The sequence below is a fragment of the Lampetra fluviatilis genome, unplaced genomic scaffold (assembly GCF_964198595.1).
Source record: "Lampetra fluviatilis unplaced genomic scaffold, kcLamFluv1.1 SCAFFOLD_1204, whole genome shotgun sequence".
Classification (NCBI taxonomy): Eukaryota; Metazoa; Chordata; class Hyperoartia; order Petromyzontiformes; family Petromyzontidae; genus Lampetra; species Lampetra fluviatilis.
Genome location: NW_027620453.1, coordinates 1 through 26,197, shown reverse-complemented (window position 1 = coordinate 26,197; position 26,197 = coordinate 1). Strand labels below are relative to the sequence as shown.

General features: G+C 57.0%; 1 protein-coding gene across 2 annotated transcripts; it reads left to right on the top strand.

Annotated features, from left to right (window-relative positions):
- Nucleotides 1-79: 79 nt before the first annotated feature.
- Nucleotides 80-24,090, top strand: LOC144953940 (solute carrier organic anion transporter family member 2A1-like). Of its 2 annotated transcripts, none has more exons than XM_078884547.1 (9): nucleotides 80-899; nucleotides 12,600-12,671; nucleotides 14,464-14,601; nucleotides 16,092-16,279; nucleotides 17,707-17,982; nucleotides 19,006-19,116; nucleotides 20,028-20,167; nucleotides 21,824-21,935; nucleotides 23,929-24,090. In XM_078884547.1, exons 2-5 carry the CDS (start codon nucleotides 12,630-12,632, stop codon nucleotides 17,840-17,842), a joined length of 504 nt encoding a protein of 167 aa, XP_078740673.1. In that variant the 5' UTR covers nucleotides 80-899; nucleotides 12,600-12,629; the 3' UTR covers nucleotides 17,843-17,982; nucleotides 19,006-19,116; nucleotides 20,028-20,167; nucleotides 21,824-21,935; nucleotides 23,929-24,090. The 2 variants fall into 2 exon arrangements, with proteins under 2 accessions (XP_078740673.1, XP_078740672.1); XM_078884546.1 differs by lacking the exon at nucleotides 80-899 and adding an exon at nucleotides 5,312-6,801.
- Nucleotides 24,091-26,197: the final 2,107 nt, after the last annotated feature.

Sequence of the window (26,197 nt, the reverse complement as noted above, 5' to 3'; positions counted from 1 at the left end):
AGCAGCAGCAGCAGCAGTAGTAGCATCATCAGCAGCATCATCAGCAGCAGTAGTAGCATCAGTAGTAGTAGCAGCAGCAGCAGCATCAGCAGCAGCAGCAGTAGCATCAGTAGTAGTAGCATCATCATCATCAGCAGCAGTAGTAGCAGCATCAGCAGCATCAGCAGCAGCATCAGTAGAAGTAGTAGTAGCATCATCATCATCAGCAGCAGCAGCATCATCATCATCAGCAGCAGCAGCAGTAGCATCAGTAGTAGTATCATCATCAGTAGTAGTATCATCATCAGTAGTAGTATCATCATCAATAGTAGTAGTATCATCATCATCATCAGTAGTAGTATCATCAGTAGTAGTATCATCATCAGCAGCATCATCATCATCATCAGCAGCAGCATCATCAGGAGTAGTATCATCATCAGCAGCAGCAGTAGTATCATCATCAGTAGTAGTATCATCAGCAGTAGTAGTATCATCATCAGTAGTATCATCATCATCAGCAGCATCAGCAGCAGTAGTAGTATCATCATCAGTAGTAGTATCATCATCATCATCAGCAGCATCAGCAGCAGTAGTAGTATCATCATCAGTAGTAGTATCATCAGCAGCAGTAGTAGTATCATCATCAGTAGTAGTATCATCATCAGTAGTAGTATCATCAGCAGCAGTAGTAGTATCATCATCAGTAGTAGTATCATCAGCAGCATCAGCAGCAGTAGTAGTATCATCATCAGTAGTAGTAGTATCAGCAGTAGTAGTATCAGCAGTAGTAGTAGTATCATCATCAGTAGTAGTATCATCAGCAGTAGTATCATCAGCAGTAGTAGTATCAGCAGTATCATCATCATCAGCAGTCACGGATATTTTTGTCAAGGAAGCAACTTGAAAATTTCACCAGTTTGGTGAGTTACACACACACAGACACACACACCACACAGACACACACACACAGACACACACACAGACACACAATGACACACACACAGACACACACACACACAGACACACACAGACACACACACACAGACACACAGACACACACACAGACACACAGACACACACACAGACACACACACACACAGACACACACACACACAGACACACACACCACACAGACACACACAGACACACACACAGACACACAATGACACACACACAGACACACAGACACACACACACACAGACACACAGACACACACACACAGAGACACACACAGACACACACACACAGACACACACACCACACACACAGACACACACACACAGACACACACACAGACACACAGTGACACACACACAGACACACAGACACACACACACACAGACACACACAGACACACACACACAGACACACAGACACACACACAGACACACACAGAGAGACACATACAGACACACCACACACACACATACACTCACACACACACACAAACACACACACACACAGACACATACACACACACACAGACACACACACACACAGACACACACACAGACACACACACAAACACACACACACACACAGACACACACACAGACACACACACAGACACACACACAGACACACACACATTTACTGAACTCCGCTATACCAGGTACTCATTTGAGGCCAAGTCAACCTAGGAGGCGGCCGTGAGTCTGTGGGTCTTGGTGTGGTTATAAGGGTCTCTATGTAAATCTATGGGTCTGTGTGGTGAGTCTATGAGTCTCTATGTAAGTCTGTGGGTCTCTGTGCGGTGAGTCTATTGATCTCTGTGTGAGTCTATGGGTCTCTGTGTGAGTCTATGGGTCTCTGTGTGAGTCTGTGGGTCTCTGTGTGAGTCTGTGGGTCTCTGTGTGGTGAGTCTATGGGTCTCTATGTGGTGAGTCTGTGGGTCTCTGTGTGAGTCTATGGTTCTCTGTGTGGTGAGTCTGTGGGTCTCTGTGTGGGTCTATGGGTCTCTGTGTGGTGAGTCTATTGATCTCTGTGTGAGTCTATGGGTCTCTGTGTGAGTCTGTGGGTCTCTGTGTGGTGAGTCTGTGGGTCTCTGTGTGAGTCTATGGGTCTCTGTGTGAGTCTATGGTTCTCTCTGTGTGGTGAGTCTATGGGTCTCTGTGCAGTGAGTCTATGGGTCTCTGTGTGAGTCTGTGGGTCTCTGTGTGGTGAGTCTGTGGGTCTCTGTGTGGTGAGTCTATTGATCTCTGTGTGAGTCTATGGGTCTCTGTGTGAGTCTATGGTTCTCTGTGTGGTGAGTCTGTGGGTTTCTGTGTGGTGAGTCTATGGGTCTCTATGTGGTGAGTCTATGGGTCTCTGTGTGGTGAGTCTGTGGGTCTCTGTGTGGTGAGTCTATGGGTCTCTATGTGGTGAGTCTGTGGGTCTCTGTGTGGGTCTATGGTTCTCTGTGTGGTGAGTCTGTGGGTGTCTGTGTTGGGAGTCTATGGGTCTCTGTGTGAGTCTATGGTTCTCTCTGTGTGGTGAGTCTATGGGTCTCTGTGCAGTGAGTCTATGGATCTCTGTGTGAGTCTATGGATCTCTGTGTGAGTCTATGGGTCTCTGTGTGAGTCTATGGTTCTCTGTGTGGTGAGTCTATGGGTCTCTGTGTGGTGAGTCTATGGGTCTCTGTGTGAGTCTATGGTTCTCTGTGTGGTGAGTCTATGGGTCTCTGTGTGGTGAGTCTATGGGTCTCTGTGTGGTGAGTCTATGGGTCTCTGTGTGAGTCTATGGTTCTCTGTGTGGTGAGTCTATGGGTCTTCATGTGGTGAGTGTGTGGGTCTCTGTGTGGTGAGTCTGTGGGTCTCTGTGTGGCGAGTCTGTGGGTCTCTGTGTGGTGAGTCTATGGGTCTCTGTGTGGTGAGTCTGTGGGTCTCTGTGTGGTGAGTCTATGGGTCTCTGTGTGGTGAGTCTATGGATCTCTGTGTGAGTCTGTGGGTCTCTGTGTGGTGAGTCTATGGGTCTCTGTGTGGTGAGTCTATGGGTCTCTGTTTGAGTCTATGGATCTCTGTGTGGTGAGTCTATGGGTCTCTGTGTGGTGCGTCTATGGGTCTCTGTGTGGTGAGTCTATGGGTCTCTGTGTGGTACGTCTATGGGTCTCTGTGTGGTGAGTCTGTGGGTCTCTGTGTGGTGAGTCTATGGGTCTCTGTGTGGTGATGGATCTCTGTGTGAGTCTATGGATCTCTGTGTGAGCCTATGGTTCTCTGTGTGGTGAGTCTATGGTTCTCTGTGCGGTGAGTCTATGGGTCTCTGTGTGGTGAGTCTGTGGGTCTCTGTGTGGTGAGTCTATGGGTTCTCTGAGCGAAGTTCAACACACACACATGCATAGAGACCCACAGACACCCAGACTCGTAGAGTTCCACAGACACCCAGACCCATAGTGGGTGAGTGGGTGGGTGAGTGGGTGAGTGAGTGGGTGGATGTGTGGGTGAGTGGGTGAGTATGTGGGTGAGTGTGTGGGTGAGTGGATGAGTGAGTGGGTGAGTGAGTGTGTGGGTGAGTGGGTGGGTGGGTGAGTGAGTGGGTGAGTAAGTGGGTGAGTGGGTGGGTGAGTGAGTGAGTGGATGAGTAAGTGGGTGAGTGGGTGAGTGAGTGGATGAGTGAGTGGGTGTGTGGGTGAGTGGGTGAGTGAGTGAGTAGGTGAGTGAGTGGGTGAGTGAATGAGTGGGTGTGTGGGTGAGTGAGTGGGTGGGTGGGTGAGTTGGTGAGTGAGTAAGTGGGTGAGTGGGTGAGTAAGTGGGTGAGTGGGTGAGTGAGTGGGTGAGTGTGTGGGTGAGTGTGTGGGTGAGTGTGTGGGTGAGTGTGTGGGTGAGTGAGTGGGTGGGTGGGTGAGTTGGTGAGTGAGTAAGTGGGTGAGTGGGTGAGTAAGTGGGTGAGTGGGTGAGTGAGTGGGTGAGTGTGTGGGTGAGTGTGTGGGTGAGTGTGTGGGTGAGTGTGTGGGTGAGTGAGTGGGTGGGTGGGTGAGTTGGTGAGTGAGTAAGTGGGTGAGTGGGTGAGTAAGTGGGTGAGTGGGTGAGTGAGTGGGTGAGTGTGTGGGTGAGTGTGTGGGTGAGTGTGTGGGTGAGTGTGTGGGTGAGTGAGTGGGTGTGTGGGTGAGTGGGTGAGTGAGTGAGTAGGTGAGTGAGTGGGTGAGTGAATGAGTGGGTGTATGGGTGAGTGAGTGGGTGGGTGGGTGAGTTGGTGAGTGAGTAAGTGGGTGAGTGGGTGAGTAAGTGGGTGAGTGGGTGAGTGTGTGGGTGAGTGTGTGGGTGAGTGTGTGGGTGAGTGTGTGGGTGAGTGTGTGGGTGAGTGTGTGGGTGAGTGAGTGGGTGAGTGGCTGAGTGGGTGAGTGAGTGAGTGGGTGAGTGGGTGAGTAAGTGGGTGAGGTGGGTGAGTGAGTGGGTGAGTGTGTGGGTGAGTTGGTGACGTTGATCGGCATGGCTCCAGTGGTGGACTGTAACCTGAGATTCCACTCCGCTCCCGCGAGCGTCCCGATATAGAAGCGAGCTGCCCACGCTGCCAAGGGACAGAGAGAGACAGAGAGAGACAGAGAGACACAGAGAGAGACAGAGACACAGAGATAGACACAGAGACAGACACAGAGAGAGACACAGAGAGAGACAGAGAGAGAGGGACAGAGACACATAGACAGAGAGAGACAGAGACAGAGTGGGTTGGTGAATGAGTGCATGTGGAAATGAGTGAGTGAGTGAGTGGGTGAGTTAGCGAGTAGGTGAGTGAGTGAACGAGTGAGTGTGTGAGTGAGTAGGTGGGTGAGTGTGTGAGTGAGTGGGTGGGTGAGTGAGTGTGTGAGTGAGTGGGTGAGTGAGTGGGTTAGTGAGTGAGTGTGTGAGTATGTGTGTGTGAGTGTGTGAGTGAGTGTGTGAGTGAGTGGGTGAGTGAGTGAGTGTGTGAGTGTGTGTGTGTGAGCGAGTTATTGAGCGAGTGAGTGTGTGAGTGAGTGAGTGAATGTTTGAGTGAGTGGAAGAATGAGTGGGTGGTTGAGTGGGTGAGTGAGTGAGTGGGTGTGTGTGATGTGTGTGAGTGAGTGAGCGTGTGAGTGTATGAGTGAGTGTGTGAGTGAGTGAGGGTGTGAGTGAGTGGGTGAGTGAGTGTGTGAGTGTGTGAGTGAGTGTGTGTGTGTGAGTGAGTGGGTGAGTGAGGGAGTGTGTGAATGAGTGAGTGGGTGAGTGAGTGTGTGAGCGAGTGTGTGAGTGGGTGAGTGAGTGAGTGAGTGTGTGAGTGAGTGAGTGTGTGAATGAGTGAATGAGTGAGTGAGTATGTAAGTGAGTGAATGTCTGAGTGAGTGGGTGAGCGAGTAGGTGAGTGAGTGAGTAGGTGAGTGAGTGAGTAGGTGAGTGAGTGAATGTCTGAGTGAGTGGGTGAGCGAGTAGGTGAGTGAGTGAGTAGGTGATTGATTGTGTGAGTGAGTGAGTGGGTGAGTGAGTGGGTGAGTGAGTGGGTGAGTGAGTGGGCGAGTGATTGAACGAGAGAGTTGGTGAGCGAGTGGGTGGGGCTTTTCACGACTCCGTGATTCACACAACTGCAACAACAACAACAACAATCACCACCACTCCTTGCACCGCCACGTACGAGCTCACACACTCACCTACACACTCCCTCGCTCACCTACTCACTCACACACTCACTCACCCACTCACTCACCTACTCACTCACTCACCCACTCACTCACCTACTCACCTACTCACTCACTCACCTACACACTCCCTCGCTCACCTACTCACTCACCCACTCACCTTCTCACTCACCTACTCACTCACCCACTCACTCACCTACTCACTCATCTACTCACTCACCCACTCGCTCACCTACTCACTCACCTACTCACTCACCTACTCACTCACCCACTCACTCACCTACTCACTCACCCACTCACTCACCCACTCACTCACCTACTCACTCACCCACTCACTCACCCACTCACTCACCTACTCACTCACCTACTCACTCGCTCACCCACTCACTCACCCACTCACTCACCCACTCACTCACCTACTCACTCACCTAGTCACTCACTCACCCACTCACCCACCTACTCACTCACCTACTCACTCACCTACTCACTCACTCACTCACCTACTCACCCACTCACTCGTCCAATCACTCACCCACTCACTCACCTACTCACTCACCTACTCACCCACTCACTCACCTACTCACTGACTCACTCACCTACTCACCCACTCACTCACCCACTCACTCATCCACTCACTCACCTACTCACTCACCCACTCACTCACCTACTCATTTTCATACTCACTCACCCACTCACCTAACCGCTCACTTACTCACCTACTCATTCACCTACTCACTCACCTACTCACTCACTCACTCACCTACTCACTCACTCACTCACCTACTCACTCACCTACTCACTCACCCATTCACCGAATCACTCACTCACTCAACTACTTACCCACTCACTCACCTACTCACTCACTCACTCACCTACTCACTCACCTACTCACTCACCTACTCATTCACCTACTCACTCACCTATTCACCCACTCACTCACTCACCTCCTCACTCACTCACCCACTCACTCACTCACCCACTCACCCACTCACTCACTCACCTCCTCACTCACCCACCCACCCACCTACTCACTCACCTATTCACTCACCTTCTCACCCACTCACCTACTCACTCACTCACTCACTCACCAACTCACTGACTCACTCACCCCCTCACTCACCTACTCACCCACTCACTCACCTACTCACTCACTCACTCACCTACTCACCTACTCACCTACTCACCCACCCACCCACGTGATCCATCTACCACTACGACTGGCGCCTCTGCTCCTGTGACCTCTGCTCTGCGTCTCACGGTGAGATGTTGACTACCTCGCCTGGTCTACAGGAGGTCGTGGGTTAGACCCTGACACCCACAGTGGCTAGGAGATGTTGACTACCTCGCCTGGTCTACAGGAGGTCGTGGGTTAGACCCTGACACCCACTGTGGGGAGGGGTGGGGGGGGGGGTGATGGAGGGGTGAGGGAGGGGGGGGTGAGGGAGGGGTGAGAGAGGGGTGAGGGAGGGGGGGGGGGTGAGGGAGGGGTGAGGGAGGGGTGGGGTGGCGGGTGAGGGAGAGGTGGGGGGGGGGGTGAGATAGGGGTGAGGGAGGGGTGGGGGTGAGGGGGGGTGAGGGAGGGGTGGGGGGGTGAGGGAGGGGTGAGGGAGGGGTGAGGGAGGGGTGGGGGGGTGAGGGAGGGAGGGAGGGGTGAGGGAGGGGTGGGGGGGGGTGAGGGAGGGGTGAGGGAGGGGTGGGGGGCGGGGGTGAGGGGGGGTGAGGGAGGGGTGGGGGGGGGTGAGGGAGGGGTGGGAGGGGGTGAGGGAGGGGTGAGGGAGGGGTGGGGGGGGTGAGGGAGGGGTGAGGGAGGGGTGGGGGGGGGTGAGGGGGGGTGAGGGAGGAGTGAGGGAGGGGTGGGGGGGGTGAGGGAGGGGTGAGGGAGGGGTGAGGGGGGGGGTGAGGGAGGGGTGAGGGAGGGGTGAGGGTGGAGTGAGGGGGGGGGGGGGGGGAGAGTTCCTGGTGGTGCAGGAATGCAGTGCGTAGGGGAGACCTGGACTTGTGTGTGTGTGTCAGTGTGTGTGTGTCAGTGTGTGTGTGTGTCAGTGTGTGTGTGTCAGTGTGTGTGTGTGTCAGTGTGTGTGTCAGTGTGTGTGTGTGTGTCAGTGTGTGTGTGTGTGTGTCAGTGTGTGTCAGTGTGTATCTGTATACAAATGCATTAACAGGCACACACACACAGACACACACACACAGACACACACACACAGACACACACACACACAAACAGACGCACACGGACAGACACACACACAGACAACAACAACAACCGCCACAACGCTTGTGCCAGGCCATGTGCACCTTGAGGCCACGTGAAGTGTCGAACGCCCGCTGGCAGGAGGTCACGGGGCAGACTCAGCAGGTGCCACGGGTCGACTGACCGAGATGACTGGCTGATGCACCACCTGTGCCCCCTACTGTGCCAACTTGCTGCGCTTTAGCCACCCGGCGCTCCGCTCGTTGTTGTGAGCGTCGCTCCTCCGCCCTCCGTTGTTGCTGGAGGGCGACTGCCTCCAACTGCCCAGTAGCGTCCTTCACGAGCCTCCTCCACTGAGGCCGATCTTGACACCGCTGGTACCGGTCATCGGCAAGTCCACTCAGCTCCACGTCCTCCTGTACCACATCACTCCATCTCTTCTCTAGCCCGTGCCGCGCCCGTTTAGCCCCCTCGATCCGGCCGAACAAAAGCTGTTTGGGCATGCGGTGGCTGTGCATGCGGGCTACATGACCCAGCCAACGCAGCCTTGCCTGCCGGAGGAGCTCACCGATGGGACTTTGCCCAGATCTTTCAAGGATTTGTGAGCTCCTCACACAATCCAGCCTGGTTAAACCCAGGATGGATCGTAGGCAGGCCAGCCTAAATGTTTCCAACCGGCGAAGATGCTCCATTAGGGGGGTCCACGTTTCGCAAGCGTAGAGAAGGGAGGGAATGACCATGGCCGAGAAGACCTGAAGCTTCGTGCGGAGCGACAGACCAGGTAGCTTCCACACAGCGTTACGCAACCGATGAAAAGATATTGCCGCTCGACTGATTCGGAGTGAGACCTCTGCTGTTAAACTGGAGCCGGTCACAAGCACACTGCCCAGGTATGGGAAACTCTCCACTCTCTCCACAACTGCCCCATCACCGATTGGGAGTTGTGGGGGTGGAGTGTCCGATTGCAAAATATTCCCAGGCAGGTGCTTAGTTTTGGTGGGGCTGATGGTAAGGCCCCACCTCTTAGTGGCAAGCTCCAGGTTCAGCAGCAGCGCCTCCAACTCCTCCTCTGAATGAGCAGCTATTACCAAATCATCGGCATACATAACGTGGTTGACCAATAGGGAGCCATCCCTTGATCGCACCCGGGCGTCGATCAGCCTCCCATCATATCTGTACCAAATGGAAATTCCCCCGGTACAGCTATTGAAGGCGTCACGAACTACGCAGTCGAAATAGATGTTAAATAATGTGGGAGCCAGAGGACATCCCTGTCGCACCCCAAGGTGTACAGGGAAGGGCTCTGGACGCCTGTACCCTCGGGGCCTCCGGCACAAGCTTCATAAATGTTTGACCTCGTAGTTTAGAGGTAGTGAATTGCCCCTCGCACCCGTCCAGAGCCCCCATTTGGCCGCTGTGGTGGTCACAGACGCCACGAGGGGAGAGGCCAATTGGAATTGGCCCTCCCCCCACAGCACTGCCCACCACAACGTTGCCGTCCGGCACCACGAGGAGGTAGGGGGTTGGTTTTGCTGGACACAGACACCCACAGACACACACACACACACAGACACACACAGACACACTCACACAGACACACACATACACAGACACACACACAGACACACACATACACAGACACATACACAGACACACACACACTCACACACACTCACACAGACACACACACAGACACACACATACACAGACACACACACAGACACACACATACACAGACACATACACAGACACACACTGACACACATACACTCTCACACACACAGACACACACACACAGAGACACACACAGACAAACACACACACACAGACACACACACACACAGCCACACATACACACACACAGACACACACACACAGACACACACACAGACACACACATACACAGACACACACACAGACACACACATACACAGACACATACACAGACACACACTGACACACACACACTCTCACACACACAGACACACACACACAGAGACACACACAGACAAACACACACACACAGACACATACACACACAACCACACATACACACACACAGACACACACACACAGAGAGACATACACTGACACACACTGACACACACAGACACACACACACTGACACACACATACACACACACAGACACACACAAAGACACACACACACAGACACACACACACAGACACACACACAGACACACTCACACACACACAGAGACACACACACAGACACACACAGAAACACACATAAACACACACACTGACACACACACACTCTCACACACACAGACACACACACACAGAGACACACACACACAGACACACACACACTGACACACACACAGACACACAAACACACACACATACACACACAGCCACACACAGACACACACTCACACAAATACACACAGACACATACACAGACACACACACTCACACACACACAGACACACACACAGACACACACACAGACACACACACTGACACACCCACACACACAGACACACTCACACAGACACACACACAGACACACACACACACACAGCCACACACAGACACACACTCACACAAATACACACAGACACATACACAGACACTCACACACACACAGACACACACACTGACACACAGACACTCACACAGACACTCACACAGACACACACACACAGACACACTCACACAGACACACACACTCACACACCCACACACACAGACACATACACAGACACACACTGACACACACTCTCACACACACAGACACACACACACAGAGACACACACACAGACACACACACACTGACACACACACAGACACACACACACATACACACACAGCCACACACTGACACACCCACACACACAGACACACTCACACAGACACACACACAGACACACACACACACAGACACACTCACACAGACACACAGACACACACACAGACACACACACACACACAGACACACACACACAGACACACACACACACAGACACACACACTCACACCACACGCACCCAGGCATGACGTAGAGGTGACGTTGGGTCTAATTCGGTAGAACAACAAACATCTGAGTAAGATCGATGCATCTGGAGCATCATCTTCTGCTGCTGCCTCCGCCTAAACTACCACTACTTGTTCTAATTCTTCTTCTTCTTCTTGTTGTTCTGAGCCTCCTAATTGTCGTTGCGAGTAGCGAGGCAGCATCGCCTCGAGCTACACAGCTGGGGGAGACGACGACTTTGATGATGGAGGGAGACAGGGAGACAGAGAGACACAGAGACAGAGAGACAGAGAGAAAGTCAGAGAGACAGAGAGACAGAGAGACACAGAGAGACAGAGAGAGAGAGAGAGACAGAGAGAGGCAGAGAGAGAGACAGAGAGACATCCAAAGAGACCCACAGAGACCCACAGAGACACACAGAGACCCAACAATACCCACAAAGAACCATAGAGACCCACAGACACCCATACTCATAGAGACCCAAAGATACCCATAGAGATACACAGAGACCCACAGAGACACACAGACACCCACAGAGACCCACAGAGACCCACAGAGACCCACAGAGACTCACAGAAACACACAGAGACCCACAGAGACCCACAGAGACACACAGAGACCCAACAATACCCACAAAGAACCATAGAGACCCACAGACACCCATACTCATAGAGACCCAAAGATACCCATAGAGATACACAGAGACCCACAGAGACACACAGACACCCACAGAGACCCACAGAGACCCACAGAGACCCACATAAACCCACAGAGACCCACGGAGACCCACAGAAACACACAGAAACCCATAGAGACCCACAGAGACACAGAGACACACAGACACCCACAGATACCCACAGAGACACACAGAGACACACAGAGACCCAGAGAGACACAGAGACACAGATTAATAGAGACCCACAGAGACACACAGAGACCCACAGATACCCACATAAACCCACAGAGACACACAGAGACACACAGAGACTCACAGAGACCCACAGAGACACACAGACACACACAGAGGCCCACAGAGACCCACAGAGACACAGAGACCCACAGAGACCCACAGAGACACAGAGACCCACAGAGACCCACAGAGACACACAGACACACACAGAGACCCACAGAGACCCACAGAGACACACAGAGACCCACAGAGACACACAGAGACCCACAGAGACACACAGAGACACGCAGAGACAGACAGAGACCCACAGAGACACACAGAGACACACAGAGACCCACAGAGACACACAGAGACCCACAGAGACACACAGAGACACACAGAGACAGACAGAGACCCACAGAGACACACAGAGACCCACAGAGACACACAGAGACACACAGAGACCCACAGAGACACACAGAGACCCACAGAGACACACAGAGACACACAGAGACACACAGAGACCCACAGAGACACACAGAGACCCACAGAGACACACAGAGACACACAGAGACAGACAGAGACCCACAGAGACACACAGAGACCCACAGAGACACACAGAGACACACAGAGACAGACAGAGACCCACAGAGACACCCACAGAGACCCACAGAGACCCACAGAGACAGACAGAGACCCACAGAGACACACAGAGACCCACAGAGACAGACAGAGACCCACAGAGACACACAGAGACACACAGAGACACACAGAGACACACAGAGACAGACAGAGACCCACAGAGACACCCACAGAGACCCACAGAGACCCACAGAGACACACAGAGACCCACAGAGACCCACAGAGACACACAGAGACAGACAGAGACCCACAGAGACACCCACAGAGACCCACAGAGACACACAGAGACCCACAGAGACACGTGGTGTGCCCTGTGCTGTCGGAGTGGGCAGGCAGTGGACAGCGAGCAGGCGAGTGCTGCGATGTGCAAGCGACGGTGCAGGTCGCCATTCAACAACATCAAGGTGAGAGGGTGAGTGGGTGGGTGAGTGGGTGAGTGGGTGGGTGAGTGAATGAGTGGGTGGGTGAGTGGGTGAGTGGGTGAGTGGGTGGGTCAGTGGGTGGGTTAGTGGGTGAGTGGGTCGGTGGGTGAGTGGGTGAGTGGGTGGGTGGGTGAGTGAGTGGGTGAGTGAATGAGTGGGTGGGTCAGTGGGTGGGTCAGTGGGTGAGTGGGTTTGTGGGTGAGTGAGTGGATCTGTGAGTGGGTGAGTGGGTGAGTGGGTGGGTGGGTGAGTGGGTGGGTCAGTGGGTGGGTTAGTGGGTGAGTGGGTCGGTGGGTGAGTGGGTGAGTGGGTGGGTGGGTGAGTGAGTGGGTGAGTGAATGAGTGGGTGGGTCAGTGGGTGGGTTAGTGGGTGAGTGGGTCGGTGGGTGAGTGAGTGGATCTGTGAGTGGGTGAGTGGGTGAGTGGGTGGGTGAGTGGGTGGGTCAGTGGGTGGGTTAGTGGGTGAGTGGGTCGGTGGGTGAGTGGGTGAGTGGGTGGGTGGGTGAGTGAGTGGGTGAGTGAATGAGTGGGTGGGTCAGTGGGTGGGTCAGTGGGTGGGTCAGTGGGTGAGTGGGTTTGTGGGTGAGTTCATTTCAGTTCCAGATTCATGTTTTAGGTATAACCCTGTGAACCGTGCCGCTCTTGACTCGGGTGCAGCCGCAACAAAACATGAACAAGATACATCTTACAGTGACGACACGCAACAGAAAAATCCTGGAAAAAACAGCAAAGTCTTCCAAAAAAAACACCGCATTTCAACGCTGTGTGCAGTGGGTGTGTGGGTGGGTTAGTGGGTGGGTGGGTGGGTGAGTGAGTGAGTGGGTGGGTGAGTGAGTGAGTGAGTGGGTGGGTGGGTGGGTGAGTGAGTTAGTGAGTGGGTGAGTGAGTGAGTGGGTGGGTGGGTGAGTGAGTGAGTGGATGGGTGGGTGGGTGAGTGAGTGGATGGGTGGGTGGGTGAGTGAGTGGATGGGTGGGTGAGTAAATGAGTGAGTGGGTGGGTGGGTGGGTGAGTGAGTGGATGGGTGGGTGGGTGAGTGAGTGGGTGAGTGAGTGGGAGGGTGGGTGGGTAAGTTAGTGGGTGAGTGGGTGGGTGAGTGAGTGAGTGGGTGATGGAGTGAATGAGTGAGTGAGTGTGTGAATGAGTGGGAGGGTGGATGAGTGAGTGGGTGGGTGGGTGGGTGAGTGAGTGAGTGGGTAAGTCAGTAAGTGAGTGAGTGTGTGAGTGAGTGAGTAAGTGGATGAGTGAGTGAGTGGGTGAGTGGGTGAATGAGTGAGTGAGTGGGTGAGTGGGTGAGTGAATGAGTGAGTGAGTGAGATAGTGTGTGAGTGAGTGAGCGAGTGAGTGAGTGTGTGAGTGAGTGAGTGTGTGGATGAGTGAATGAGTGTGTGAGCGTGTGAATGAGTGAGTGAGTGGGTGGGTGAGCGAGTGAGTGAGTGGGTGAATGAGTGAGTGTGTGAGTGAGTGAGTGTGTGAGTGAGTGAGTGGGTGAATGAGTGAGTGAGTGTGTGAGTGAGTGTGTGAGTGTGTGGATGAGTGAATGAGTGTGTGAGCGTGTGAATGAGTGAGTGAGTGGGTGAATGAGTGAGTGTGTGAGTGAGTGAATGAGTGTGTGAGTGAGTGGCTGGTGTGAGTCAATACCAATTGCACGGCAGCCATTTTCCCAGCAGGGCCTGTCTCAAAGCCTTTACACGACCACACAGAGATCAACATGCCCTTGTATGGTGTCTACGCGATGCCCACGTGACCCCCACGTGACGCCCGTCTGTGACGTAGGCGTTCGTGTGCTGCCACGGGCTGCTACAGCTGTCCCAGCTGCTGGTCTCCGCCTATTTCAAGAGCAGCCTCTCCACCATCGAGAGGCGCTACGGATTGTCCAGCACGACGTCTGGGTTCATATCCAGCGTCAACGAGGTAGGGGTCTCTATGGGTCTCTGTGGGGGTCTATGGGTGTCTGTGGGTCTCTGTGGGTGTCTCTAGGGGTCTCTATGGGTCTCTGTGGGGGTCTATGGGTGTCTGTGGGTCTCTGTGGGTGTCTCTAGGGGTGTCTGTGGGGGTCTCTATGGGGGTCTGTGGGGGTCTATGGGTCTCTGTGGGGGTCTATGGGTGTCTGTGGGTCTCTGTGGGTGTCTCTAGGGGTGTCTGTGGGGGTCTCTATGGGGGTCTGTGGGGGTCTATGGGTCTCTGTGGGGGTCTATGGGTGTCTGTGGGTCTCTGTGGGTGTCTCTAGGGGTGTCTGTGGGGGTCTCTATGGGGGTCTGTGGGGGTCTATGGGTCTCTGTGGGGGTCTATGGGTGTCTGTGGGTCTCTGTGGGTGTCTCTAGGGGTGTCTGTGGGGGTCTCTATGGGGGTCTGTGGGGGTCTGTGGGTCTCTGTGGGTGTCTCTAGGGGTGTCTGTGGGGGTCTCTATGGGGGTCTGTGGGTGTCTATGGGTCTCTGTGGGGGTCTCTATGGGTGTCTGTGGGGGTCTCTATGGGGGTCTGGGATGTCTGTGGGTGTCTGTGGGTGTCTCTGTGGGTCTCTATGGGTCTCTATTTCAAGAGCAGCCTCTCCACCATCGAGAGGCGCTACGGATTGTCCAGCACCACCTCTGGGTTCATATCCAGCGTCAATGAGGTAGGGGTCTCTATGGGTCTCTATGGGTGTCTGTGGGTCTCTATGGGTCTCTATGGGTCTCTGTGGGGGTCTCTATGGGTGTCTATGGGGGTCTATGGGTCTCTATGGGTCTCAATGGGGGGTCTCTAGGGGTCTCTGTGGGTCTCTATGGGATCTCTATGGGTGTCTATGGGTCTCTATGGGTGTCTATGGGTCTCTATGGGTCTCTATGGGTCTCTATGGGTCTGTGTGTGTCTCTATGGGTCTCTATGGGTCTCTATGGGTGTCTATGAGGTCTCTATGGGTCTCTATGGGTGTCTATGGGTCTGTGTGTAGCTACGGACTGCCCAGTGCCACCTCATCCCTGCTGGAGGCTATCTGGGGGAGCTTTGTCTGTGTGTGGTGTGTGCAGTACATAGACACTGCTGCTGCTACTCACTACCACTAACAGCACTTGCCCCTACAGCCCTGATAGAGGCTACCTGGGGGAGCTTTGTCTGTGTGTGTCACAGGCCACTACTAACAGCACTTGCCCCTACAGCCCTGCTGGAGGCTACCTGGGGCAGCTTTGTCTGTGTGTGTGTCACAGGCTGCAGCCCTTGCCCCTGCAGCCCTGCTGGAGGCTACCTGGGGCAGCTTTGTCTGTGTGTGTGTGTGACGTCACGTGCCCCTCATCCCTCCCCCCATAGATCAGCAACCTGCTGCTGATCGTGTTTGTGAGCTACTTGCCCTTACAGCCCTGCTAGGGGCTACCTGGGGGAGCTTTGTCTGTGTGTGTGACGTCACGTGCCCCCCCCCCCCCCCCGTAGATCAGCAACCTGCTGCTGATCGTGTTCGTGAGCTACTTCGGGGGGCGTCTTCACCGCCCGCGCATCATCGGCACCGGGGGTCTCATCATTGGACTGGCGGCCTTCCTGTCGGCCCTGCCCCACTTCCTCACCGCTCCCTACGCACACGGGGGGGGCCGGGGGGGGCAGCGGGGGGGGCAGGGCACAGAGTGAGTGGGGGGCTCGGACACTCAGACACTCGCTCACTGACTCACCCAATCAATCACTCACCCAGCCAGCCACTCGCCCACTGACTCACCCAGCCACTCACCCAGCCACTCGCCCACTGACTCACCCAGCCACTCATCCACTCACCCACTCACCCAGCCACCCACTCGCCCACTGACTCACCCACCCACCCAGCCACTCACCCACCCAGCCACTCACCCAGCCACTCGCCCACTGACTCACCCACCCACCCAGCCACTCACCCACCCAGCCACTCACTGACTCACCCACCCACTCACCCACTTCCTCACCGCTCCCTACGCACACGGGGGGGCTGGGGGGGGCAGCGGGGGGGGGGGCAGGGCACAGAGTGAGTGGGGGGCACGGACACTCAGACACTCGCTCAGCCACTCACCCAGCCAGCCACTCGCCCACTGACTCACCCAGCCACTCAGCCACTCACCCACCCACTTACCCACCCAACCACTCACCCACCCAGCCACTCACCCACCCACCCACCCACTGACTCACCCACCCACACAGGCACTCACCCAGCCACTCGCCCACTGACTCACCCACCCACCCACTCACCCACCCACTTCCTCACCGCTCCCTACGCACACGGGGGGGGCCGGGGGGGGCGGGGGAGGCTTGGGGGGCAGGGCACAGAGTGAGTGGGGGGAACGGACACTCAGACACTCACTCAGCCACTCAGCCACTCAGCTACTGACTCACCCACCCAGCGACTCACCCAGCCACTCGCCCACTGACTCACCCAGCCACTCACCCAGCCACTCGCCCACTGACTCACCCACCCACCCACCCAGCCACTCACCCACCCACTCACCCACCCAACCACTCACCCACCCAGCCACTCACTCAGCCACACACCCACCCACTCACTCACCCACCCACCCACCCAGCCACTCACTCAACCAGCCACTCACCCAGCCACTCGCCCACTGACTCACCCACCCACCCAGCCACTCACCCACCCAGCCACTTACCCACCCAGCCACTCAACCAGCCACTCGCCCACTGACTCACCCACCCACCCAGCCACTCGCCCACCCAGCCACTTACCCACCCAGCCACTCACCCAGCCACTCGCCCTCTGACTCACCCACCCAGCCACTCACCCACTCACTCACCCACTCACTCACCCACCCACTCATTCACCCACCCAGCCACTCACCCACTCACTCACTCACCCACTGACTCACCCACCCAGCCACTCACCCACTCACTCACCCACTCACTCACCCACTCACACACTGACTCACCCTCCCAGCCACTCACCCACTCACAACTCCCCACCCCCACCCCCCCACCCCCACCTCCCACCCCCACCCCCCACCCCACCCCCCACTCCCCACCCCACTCCACCCCCCACCCCACCCCCCACCCCCCCCACCCCCCCCCTGTTCAGACTCCTCAGCCCACAGCGACCTCTGCCGCCCATCCGCGATGACGTCACCGCTGGCTCCTCCCCCTCCTCGCTGCCCGCCCGCGAGCAACGTCACGGGCGGGGGGGGAGGGGCGAGGTGGTTGGGGGCGGGGCATGACGCCGACGCACGTGGCCGCGTTGTGACGTTGCTGATGACGTCACAGTTGCTACTGGGCGTTGGTGCCGCCCCCGTTCAGCCGTTGGGGATTTCCTTCGTTGACGACTTCGCGAGCACCGCCAATAGCCCCTTCTACCTGGGTGGGTGGGGGGGGTGGGTGGGGTGGGGGGGTGGGGTGGGTGGGGGGGGTGGGTGGGGTGGGGGGTGGGGTGGGGGTGGGGTGGGTGGGGGGGGTGAGTGGGGTGGGGGGGTGGGGTGGGGGTGGGGTGGGTGGGGGGGTAGTGTCATCAAGAGACCCGTGGAGTTACCTACTCACCCACCTACTCAGCCACCCACTCAGTCACCCACTCACCGACTCACTCACCCAACTACTTACTCACTCACTCACCCACTCACTTACTCACTCACCCACCCACTCACCCACCCAACCACTCACTCACCCACCCACCCACTCACCCACCCACTCACTCACTCACCCACCCACTCATTCACCCAACTACTTATTCACTCATTCACCCACCCACCCACTTACTCACCCACCTACTCACTCACACAACTACTTACTCACTCATTCACCCACCCACTTACTCACCCACTCACCCACCCACCCACTCACTCCCCCACCCACTCACCCACCCACCCACCCACCCACTCACTCACCCACCCACTCACTCACCCACTCACTCACCCACCCACCCACCCACCCACTCACTCACCCACCCACTCACCCACTCACTCACCCACTCACCCACCCACTCACCCACCCACCCACCCACTCACCCACCCACCCACCCACTCACTCACCCACCCACTCACCCACCGACTCACCCACCCACTCACTCACTCACCCACCCACTCACCCACCCACCCACCCACTCACTCACCCACCCACCCACCCACCTACCCACCCACTCACTCACTCACCCACCCACTAACCCACCCACTCACCCACCCACTCACCCACTCACCCACCCACTCACTCACTCACCCACCCACTCACCCACCCACTCACCCACCCACTCACTCACCCACTCACTCACCCACCCACTCACCCACCCACTCACCCACTCACCCACCCACCCACCCACTCACCCACTCACTCACCCACTCACCCACCCACTCACCCACTCACTCACCCACCCACCCTGTGTGTGTGTGTCTAGGAGTGTTGTTTGCCGTCAGTGTTGTGGGCCCAGCCCTCGCTTTCCTGCTGGGATCTGCCACTCTGCGCTACTACGTCGACTTCAACCGCTCCCCCTCCACCACTTCCGGGGGTACAGCCCCCACCCCCTCACCCCCCCCTCAACCCCCCCCCCTCACCCTCCCCCTCACCCACCCACTCACCTACTCATCCACTCACCCACCCACCCACTCACTCACTCACTGACCCACCCACCCACCCACTCACCCACCCACCCATCCATCTACCCACTCACCCACCCACCCACTCACTCACCCACCCACTCACCCACCCACTCACCCACTCACTCACTCACCCACTCACTCACTCACCCACCCACCCACCCACTCACTCACTCACACACCCACTCACTCACTCACTCACCCACCCACTCACTCACTCACCCACCCACCCACCCACCCACCCACCCACCCACTCACTCACCCACTCACTCACTCACCCACCCACTCACCCACCCACTCACCCACCCACCCACCCACTCACTCACTCCCTCACCCACCCACTCACCCACTCACCCACCCACCCACCCACTCACCCACCCACCCACCCACTCACCCACTCACTCCCTCACCCACCCACCCACCCACTCACCCACCCACCCACCCACCCACTCACCCACTCACCCACCCACCCACCCACTCACTCCCTCACCCACCCACCCACCCACTCACCCACCCACTCACTCACCCACTCACCCACCCACTCACTCACTCCCTCACCCACCCACCCACCCACTCACCCACCCACCCACCCACTCACCCACCCACCCACCCACCCACCCACCCACTCACCCACTCACCCACCCACCCACTCACTCACTCACTCACTCCCTCACCCACCCACCCAAACCACTCACCCACCCACCCACCCACTCACTCACCCACCCACCCACCCACTCACCCACTCACCCACCCACTCACTCACTCACTCACTCCCTCACCCACCCACCCACCCACTCACTCACTCCCTCACCCTCCACCCCAGGCCCCCAGGGCTCAGGACTGTCCCTGGGTGACCCAGGGTGGATTGGCGCCTGGTGGTTGGGGTTCCTGGTGGCAGGCTCGTGTTGTGTGCTCACCTCACTGCCCTACTTCCTGTTCCCACGTCACATGGTCAGAGAAGAGGTGAGTGGGTGAGTGGGTGGGTGAGTGAGTGGGTGAGTGGGTGGGTGTGTGTGAGTGGGTGAGTGGGTGGGTGAGTGGGTGGGGTGAGTGGGTGGGTGAGTGGGTGAGTGGGTGGGTGGGTGAGTGGGTGGGTGGGTGGGTGGGTGAGTGAGTGGGTGGGTGAGTGGGTGGGTGAGTGGGTGGGTGGGTGGGTGAGTGGGTATGTGAGTAGGTGAGTGAGTGGGTGAGTGAGTGGGTGAGTGGGTGAGTAGGTGGGTGAGTGAGTTGGTGGGTGAGTGAGTGGTGAGTGGGTGAGTGAGTGAGTGGGTGAGTGAGTGAGTGGGTGAGTGACTGACTGAGTGACTGACTGACTGACTGAGTGACTGACTGAGTGAGTGACTGACTGAGTCTCCCTGGATAGGAGCCGGGCAGCGTCAGAGACTGAGTAAGTGACTGACTGAGTGACTGAGTGACTGACTGAGTGACTGAGTGACTGAGTGAGTCTCCCTGTCTCCCTGGCTAGGAGCCGGGCAGCGTCAGAGACTGAGTGAGTGACTGACTCAGTGAGTGAGTGACTGACTGACTGAGTGACTGACCGAGTGACTGACTGAGTGACTGACTGACTGAGTGAGTGACTGAGTGACTGACTGAGTGAGTGAGTGACTGACTGAGTGACTGAGTGAGTGACTGAGTGACTGACTGAGTGAGTGACTGACTGAGTGACTGAGTGACTGACTGAGTCTCCCTGTCTCCCTGGCTAGGAGCCAGGCAGCGTCAGAGACTGAGTGAGTGACTGACTGAGTGACTGACTGAGTGACTGACTGAGTGACTGACCGAGTGACTGACTGAGTGAGTGACTGAGTGACTGACTGAGTCTCCCTGTCTCCCTGGCTAGGAGCCGGGCAGCGTCAGAGACTGAGTGAGTGACTGACTGAGTGACTGACTGAGTGACTGACTGAGTGACTGAGTGACTGACCGAGTGACTGACCGAGTGACTGACTGAGTGAATGACTGAGTGACTGACTGAGTGACTGACCGAGTGACTGACTGAGTGACTGAGTGACTGACTGAGTCTCCCTGTCTCCCTGGCTAGGAGCCGGGCAGCGTCAGAGACTGAGTGAGTGACTGACTGAGTGACTGACTGAGTGACTGACTGAGTGACTGAGTGACTGACCGAGTGACTGACCGAGTGACTGACTGAGTGAGTGACTGAGTGACTGACTGAGTCTCCCTGTCTCCCTGGCTAGGAGCCGGGCAGCGTCAGAGACTGAGTGAGTGACTGACTGAGTGACTGACTGAGTGACTGACTGAGTGACTGAGTGACTGACCGAGTGACTGACTGAGTGACTGACTGACTGAGTCTCCCTGTTTCCCTGGCTAGGAGCCGGGCAGCGTCAAAGACTGAGTGAGTGACTGACTGAGTGACTGACTGAGTGACTGAGTGACTGACCGAGTGACTGACCGAGTGACTGACTGAGTGACTGAGAGTGAGTGACTGAGTGACTGACTGAGTGACTGAGTGACTGACCGAGTGACTGACCGAGTGACTGAGTGACTGACCGAGTGACTGACCGAGTGACTGACTGAGTGAGTGACTGACTGAGTGAGTGAGTGACTGAGTGAGTGAGTGAGTGACTGACCGAGTGACTGACTGAGTCTCCCTGTCTCCCTGGCTAGGAGCCGGGCAGCGGCAGAGGCACGCACGGACCCCCTGGACTTGTCAACAAGTCGTCATCTGTCGCTGTGAGCCTCCAGCCAGAACCCCTCAGCATCCTGCAGCTGATGAGGGGTGGGCGAGGGAGCGAACCATGAGAGCGGGCTACCTGGGGAGCCTTTGTCTGTGTGTGTGGCGTGTGTATGTGTGTGTGTGGTGTGTGTGTGGAGTGTGTGGTGTGTGGTGTGTGTGGTGTGTGGCGTGTGTATGTGTGTGTGGTGTGTGTGGAGTGTGTGGTGTGTGGTGTGTGTGGTGTGGAGTGTGTGGGGTGTGTGGTGTGTGTGTGTGTGGGGTGTGTGGTGTGGAGTGTGTGGTGTGTGTGTGTGGTGTGTGTGTGTGGTGTGTGTGTGTGGTGTGTGTGTGTGGTGTGTGTGTGTGTTTTGTGGGGTGTGTGGTGTGGAGTGTGTGGTGTGTGTGTGTGTGGTGTGTGTGTGTGGTGTGTGGTGTGTGTGTGGTGTGTGTGTGGTGTGTGTGTGTGTGTGTGTGTGTGTGTGTGTGTGTGTGACACGTGGTGTGTGTGGTGTGTGTGGGTGTAGTGTGTGGTGTGTGGTGTGTGTGGTGTGTGTGGTGTGTGTGGTGTGTGTGGTGTGTGTGTGACACGTGGTGTGTGTGGTGTAGTGTGTGTGTGGTGTGTGGTGGTGTGTGTGGTGTGTGTGTGGTGTGTGTGGTGTGTGTGTGTAGTGTGTGGTGTGTGGTGGTGTGTGGTGTGTGTGGTGTGTGTGGTGTGTGTGGTGTGTGTGTGACACGTGGTGTGTGTGGTGTGTGTGTGGTGTGTGTGGTGTGTGTGGTGTGTGGTGTGTGTGGTGTGTGTGTGACACGTGGTGTGTGTGGTGTGTGTGGTGTGTGTGGTGTGTGTGTGTGTGTGTGTGACACGTGGTGTGTGTGGTGTGTGTGGTGTGTGTGGTGTGTGTGTGTGGTGTGTGTGGTGTGTGTGTGGTGTGTGTGGTGTGTGTGTGGTGTGTGTGGTGTGTGTGGTGTGTGTGTGGTGTGTGTGGTGTGTGTGTGGTGTGTGTGGTGTGTGTGGTGTGTGTGGTGTAGTGTGTGGTGTGTGGTGTGTGTGGTGTGTGTGGTGTGTGTGTGGTGTGTGTGGTGTGTGTGGTGTAGTGTGTGGTGTGTGGTGTGTGTGGTGTGTGTGGTGTGTGTGTGACACGTGGTTTGTGTGGTGTGTGTGGTGTGTGTGTGGTGTGTGTGGTGTGTGTGGTGTGTGTGGTGTGTGTGTGGTGTGTGTGGTGTGTGTGGGTGTAGTGTGTGGTGTGTGGTGTGTGTGGTGTGTGTGGTGTGTGTGTGACACGTGGTGTGTGTGGTGTGTGTGTGGTGTGTGTGGGTGTGTGTGGTGTGTGTGTGAGACGTGGTGTGTGTGTGGTGTGTGTGTGTGGTGTGTGTGGTGTGTGTGGTGTGTGTGGTGTAGTGTGTGGTGTGTGGTGTGTGTGGTGTGTGTGGTGTGTGTGGTGTGTGTGTGACACGTGGTGTGTGTGGTGTGTGTGTGTGTGTGTGTGTGGTGTGTGTGGTGTGTGTGTGGTGTGTGTGGTGTGTGTGTGGTGTGTGTGGTGTGTGTGGTGTGTGTGGTGTGTGTGGTGTAGTGTGTGGTGTGTGGTGTGTGTGTGGTGTGTGTGGTGTGTGTGTGACACGTGGTGTGTGTGGTGGTGTGTGTGGTGTGTGTGGTGTGTGTGGTGTGTGTGTGAGACGTGGTGTGTGTGTGGTGTGTGTGTGTGGTGTGTGTGGTGTGTGTGGTGTGTGTGGTGTAGTGTGTGGTGTGTGTGGTGTGTGTGGTGTGTGTGGTGTGTGTGGTGTGTGTGTGACACGTGGTGTGTGTGGTGTGTGTGGTGTGTGTGGTGTGTGTGGTGTAGTGTGTGGTGTGTGGTGTGTGTGGTGTGTGGTGTGTGTGTGGTGTGTGTGTGACACGTGGTGTGTGTGTGGTGTATGTGTGGGTGTGTGTGTGGTGTGTATGTGACACGTGGTGTGTGTCACGTGGTGTGTGACACGTGGGTGTGAGACACGTGGTGTGTGACACGTGGTGTGTGACACGTGGGTGTGTGTAACACGTGGTGTGTGACACGTGGTCCCGCAGCGTTCCCCCGCAAGGTGTTTGCCGTGATGGTGGCCCCGAGTTTCCTGCTCGTGGTCCTGGCCCAGGCGAGGTCTCTCCGCCATCATCGCCGGCCTCTCCACGTTCCTCGGCAAGTTCCTGGAGACGCAGTTCGACGGCCTCGGCCTCGTACGCCAACCTGCTGATCGGTAAACAGACAACAACAACTACACGCACAACAACAACAACTAACACCACGACTAACACCACGACAACACAAACAACAACAACTAACACCACGAATAACACACACCAACCCACCCACCCACTTACCCACCCACTCACCCACCAACCCATCTCCCCACCCCCTACCCACCCACTCACCCACCCACCCACCCACTCACCCACTCACCCACCCACCCACTCACTCACCCACCCACGTCACCCACCCACCCACCCACCCACTCACCCACCAACCCATCTCCCACCCCCTACCCACCCAATCACCCACCAACCCACCCACTCACCCACTCACCCACCCACTCACCCACCCACCCACTCAGCCCACCAACCCATCTCCCCACCCCCTACCCACTCACCCACCCACCCATCTCCCCACCCCCTACCCACCCACCCACTCACCCACCAACCCACTCACCCACCCACTCACCACCAACCCATCTCCCCACCCCCTACCCACTCACCCACCCACCCACTCCATCTCCCCACCTCCCCTACCCACCCACCCACTCACCCACCAACCCACTCACCCACCCACCTCACTCACCCACTCACCCACCCAACTCACTCACCCACCTACTTACCCACCCACTCACCCACCCACCACTCACCCACCCACCCATCTCCCCACCCCCTACCCACCCACCCACTCACCCACCAACCCACTCACCCACCACCCACCCACTCACCCACTCACTCACTCACCCATCCACCCAACCCACTCACCCACTCCACCCACTCACCCATTCACCCACCCACTCACTCACCCACCCACTTACCCACCCACTCACCCACTCACTCACCCACCCACTCACCCACCAACCCACCCACTCACCACTCACTCACCCACCCACTCACTCACTCACCACCCACCCACCCACCCACCCACCCACCCACACCACTCACCCACCCACCCACTCACCCACTCACCCACTCACCCACCCACCCACTCACCACCCACCACTCACCCACCCACCCACCCACTCCCACCCACCCACCACCCACTCACCCACCCACTCACCCACCCACTCACCCACTCACCCACCCACTCACCCACTCACCCACCACCCACTCACCCACTCACCCACCCACCCACTCACTCACCCACCCACCCACTCACTCACAACCCACTCACTCACCCATCCACTCACCCACCACCCACTCACCCACCCACCCACCACTCACCCACCAACCCACTCACCCACGCACCCACTCACCTACTCACCCACCCACCAACCCACTCACCCACCCACCCACTCACTCACAAACCCACTCACTCACCCACCCACCCACTCACCCACCCACCACCCACTCACCCACTCACCCACCCACTCACCCACCCACTCACCCACCCACCCACTCACCCACCCACCCACTCACCCACCCACTCACCCACCCACCCACTCACCCACTCACCCACCCACCCACCAACCCACCCCTACCCACCCTCTCACCCACCCACTCACTCACTCACCCACCAACCGACTCACCCACCCACTCACTCACCCACCCACCCACCCCTACCCACCCTCTCACCCACCCACTCACTCACCCACCCCACCCACTCCACCCACCCACTCACCCACCCACCCACTCCACTCACTCACCCACCCACCCACTCACCCACTCACCACCCACCCACCAACCCACCCCCTACCCACCCTCTCACCCACTCACTCACCCACCCACCACCCACTCACCCACCCACCCACCCACCCACCACCCACCCCACCCACCCACTCACTCACCCACCCACTCACCCACTCACTCACCCACCCACCCACCCACCCACTCACCCACCCACCCACTCACTCACTCACCCACCCACCCACCCACCCACTCACTCACCCACCACCCACTCACCACCACTCACCCACCCACCCACCACCCACTCACCCACCCACCCACTCCACCCACTCACCCACCCACCCACTCACCACCCACTCACCCACCCACCCACTCACCCACCCACCCACCCACTCACCCACCCACCCACCCACCCACTCACTCACCCACCCACTCACTCACACCCACCCACCCACCCACTCACCCACCCACTCACCCACCCACC

What these genes read in the sequence shown, in the direction of transcription:
- LOC144953940 (XM_078884547.1), top strand. Translation starts at nt 12,630, where the DNA reads ATGTGCAAGCGACGGTGCAGGTCGCCATTCAACAACATCAAG. An exon ending in CGCCATTCAACAACATCAAG is followed by an intron (nt 12,672 to 14,463) that starts GTGAGAGGGTGA and finishes TCTGTGACGTAG; the next exon opens with GCGTTCGTGTGCTGCCACGG. An exon ending in CGGGGGGGGCAGGGCACAGA is followed by an intron (nt 16,280 to 17,706) that starts GTGAGTGGGGGG and finishes CCCCCTGTTCAG; the next exon opens with ACTCCTCAGCCCACAGCGAC.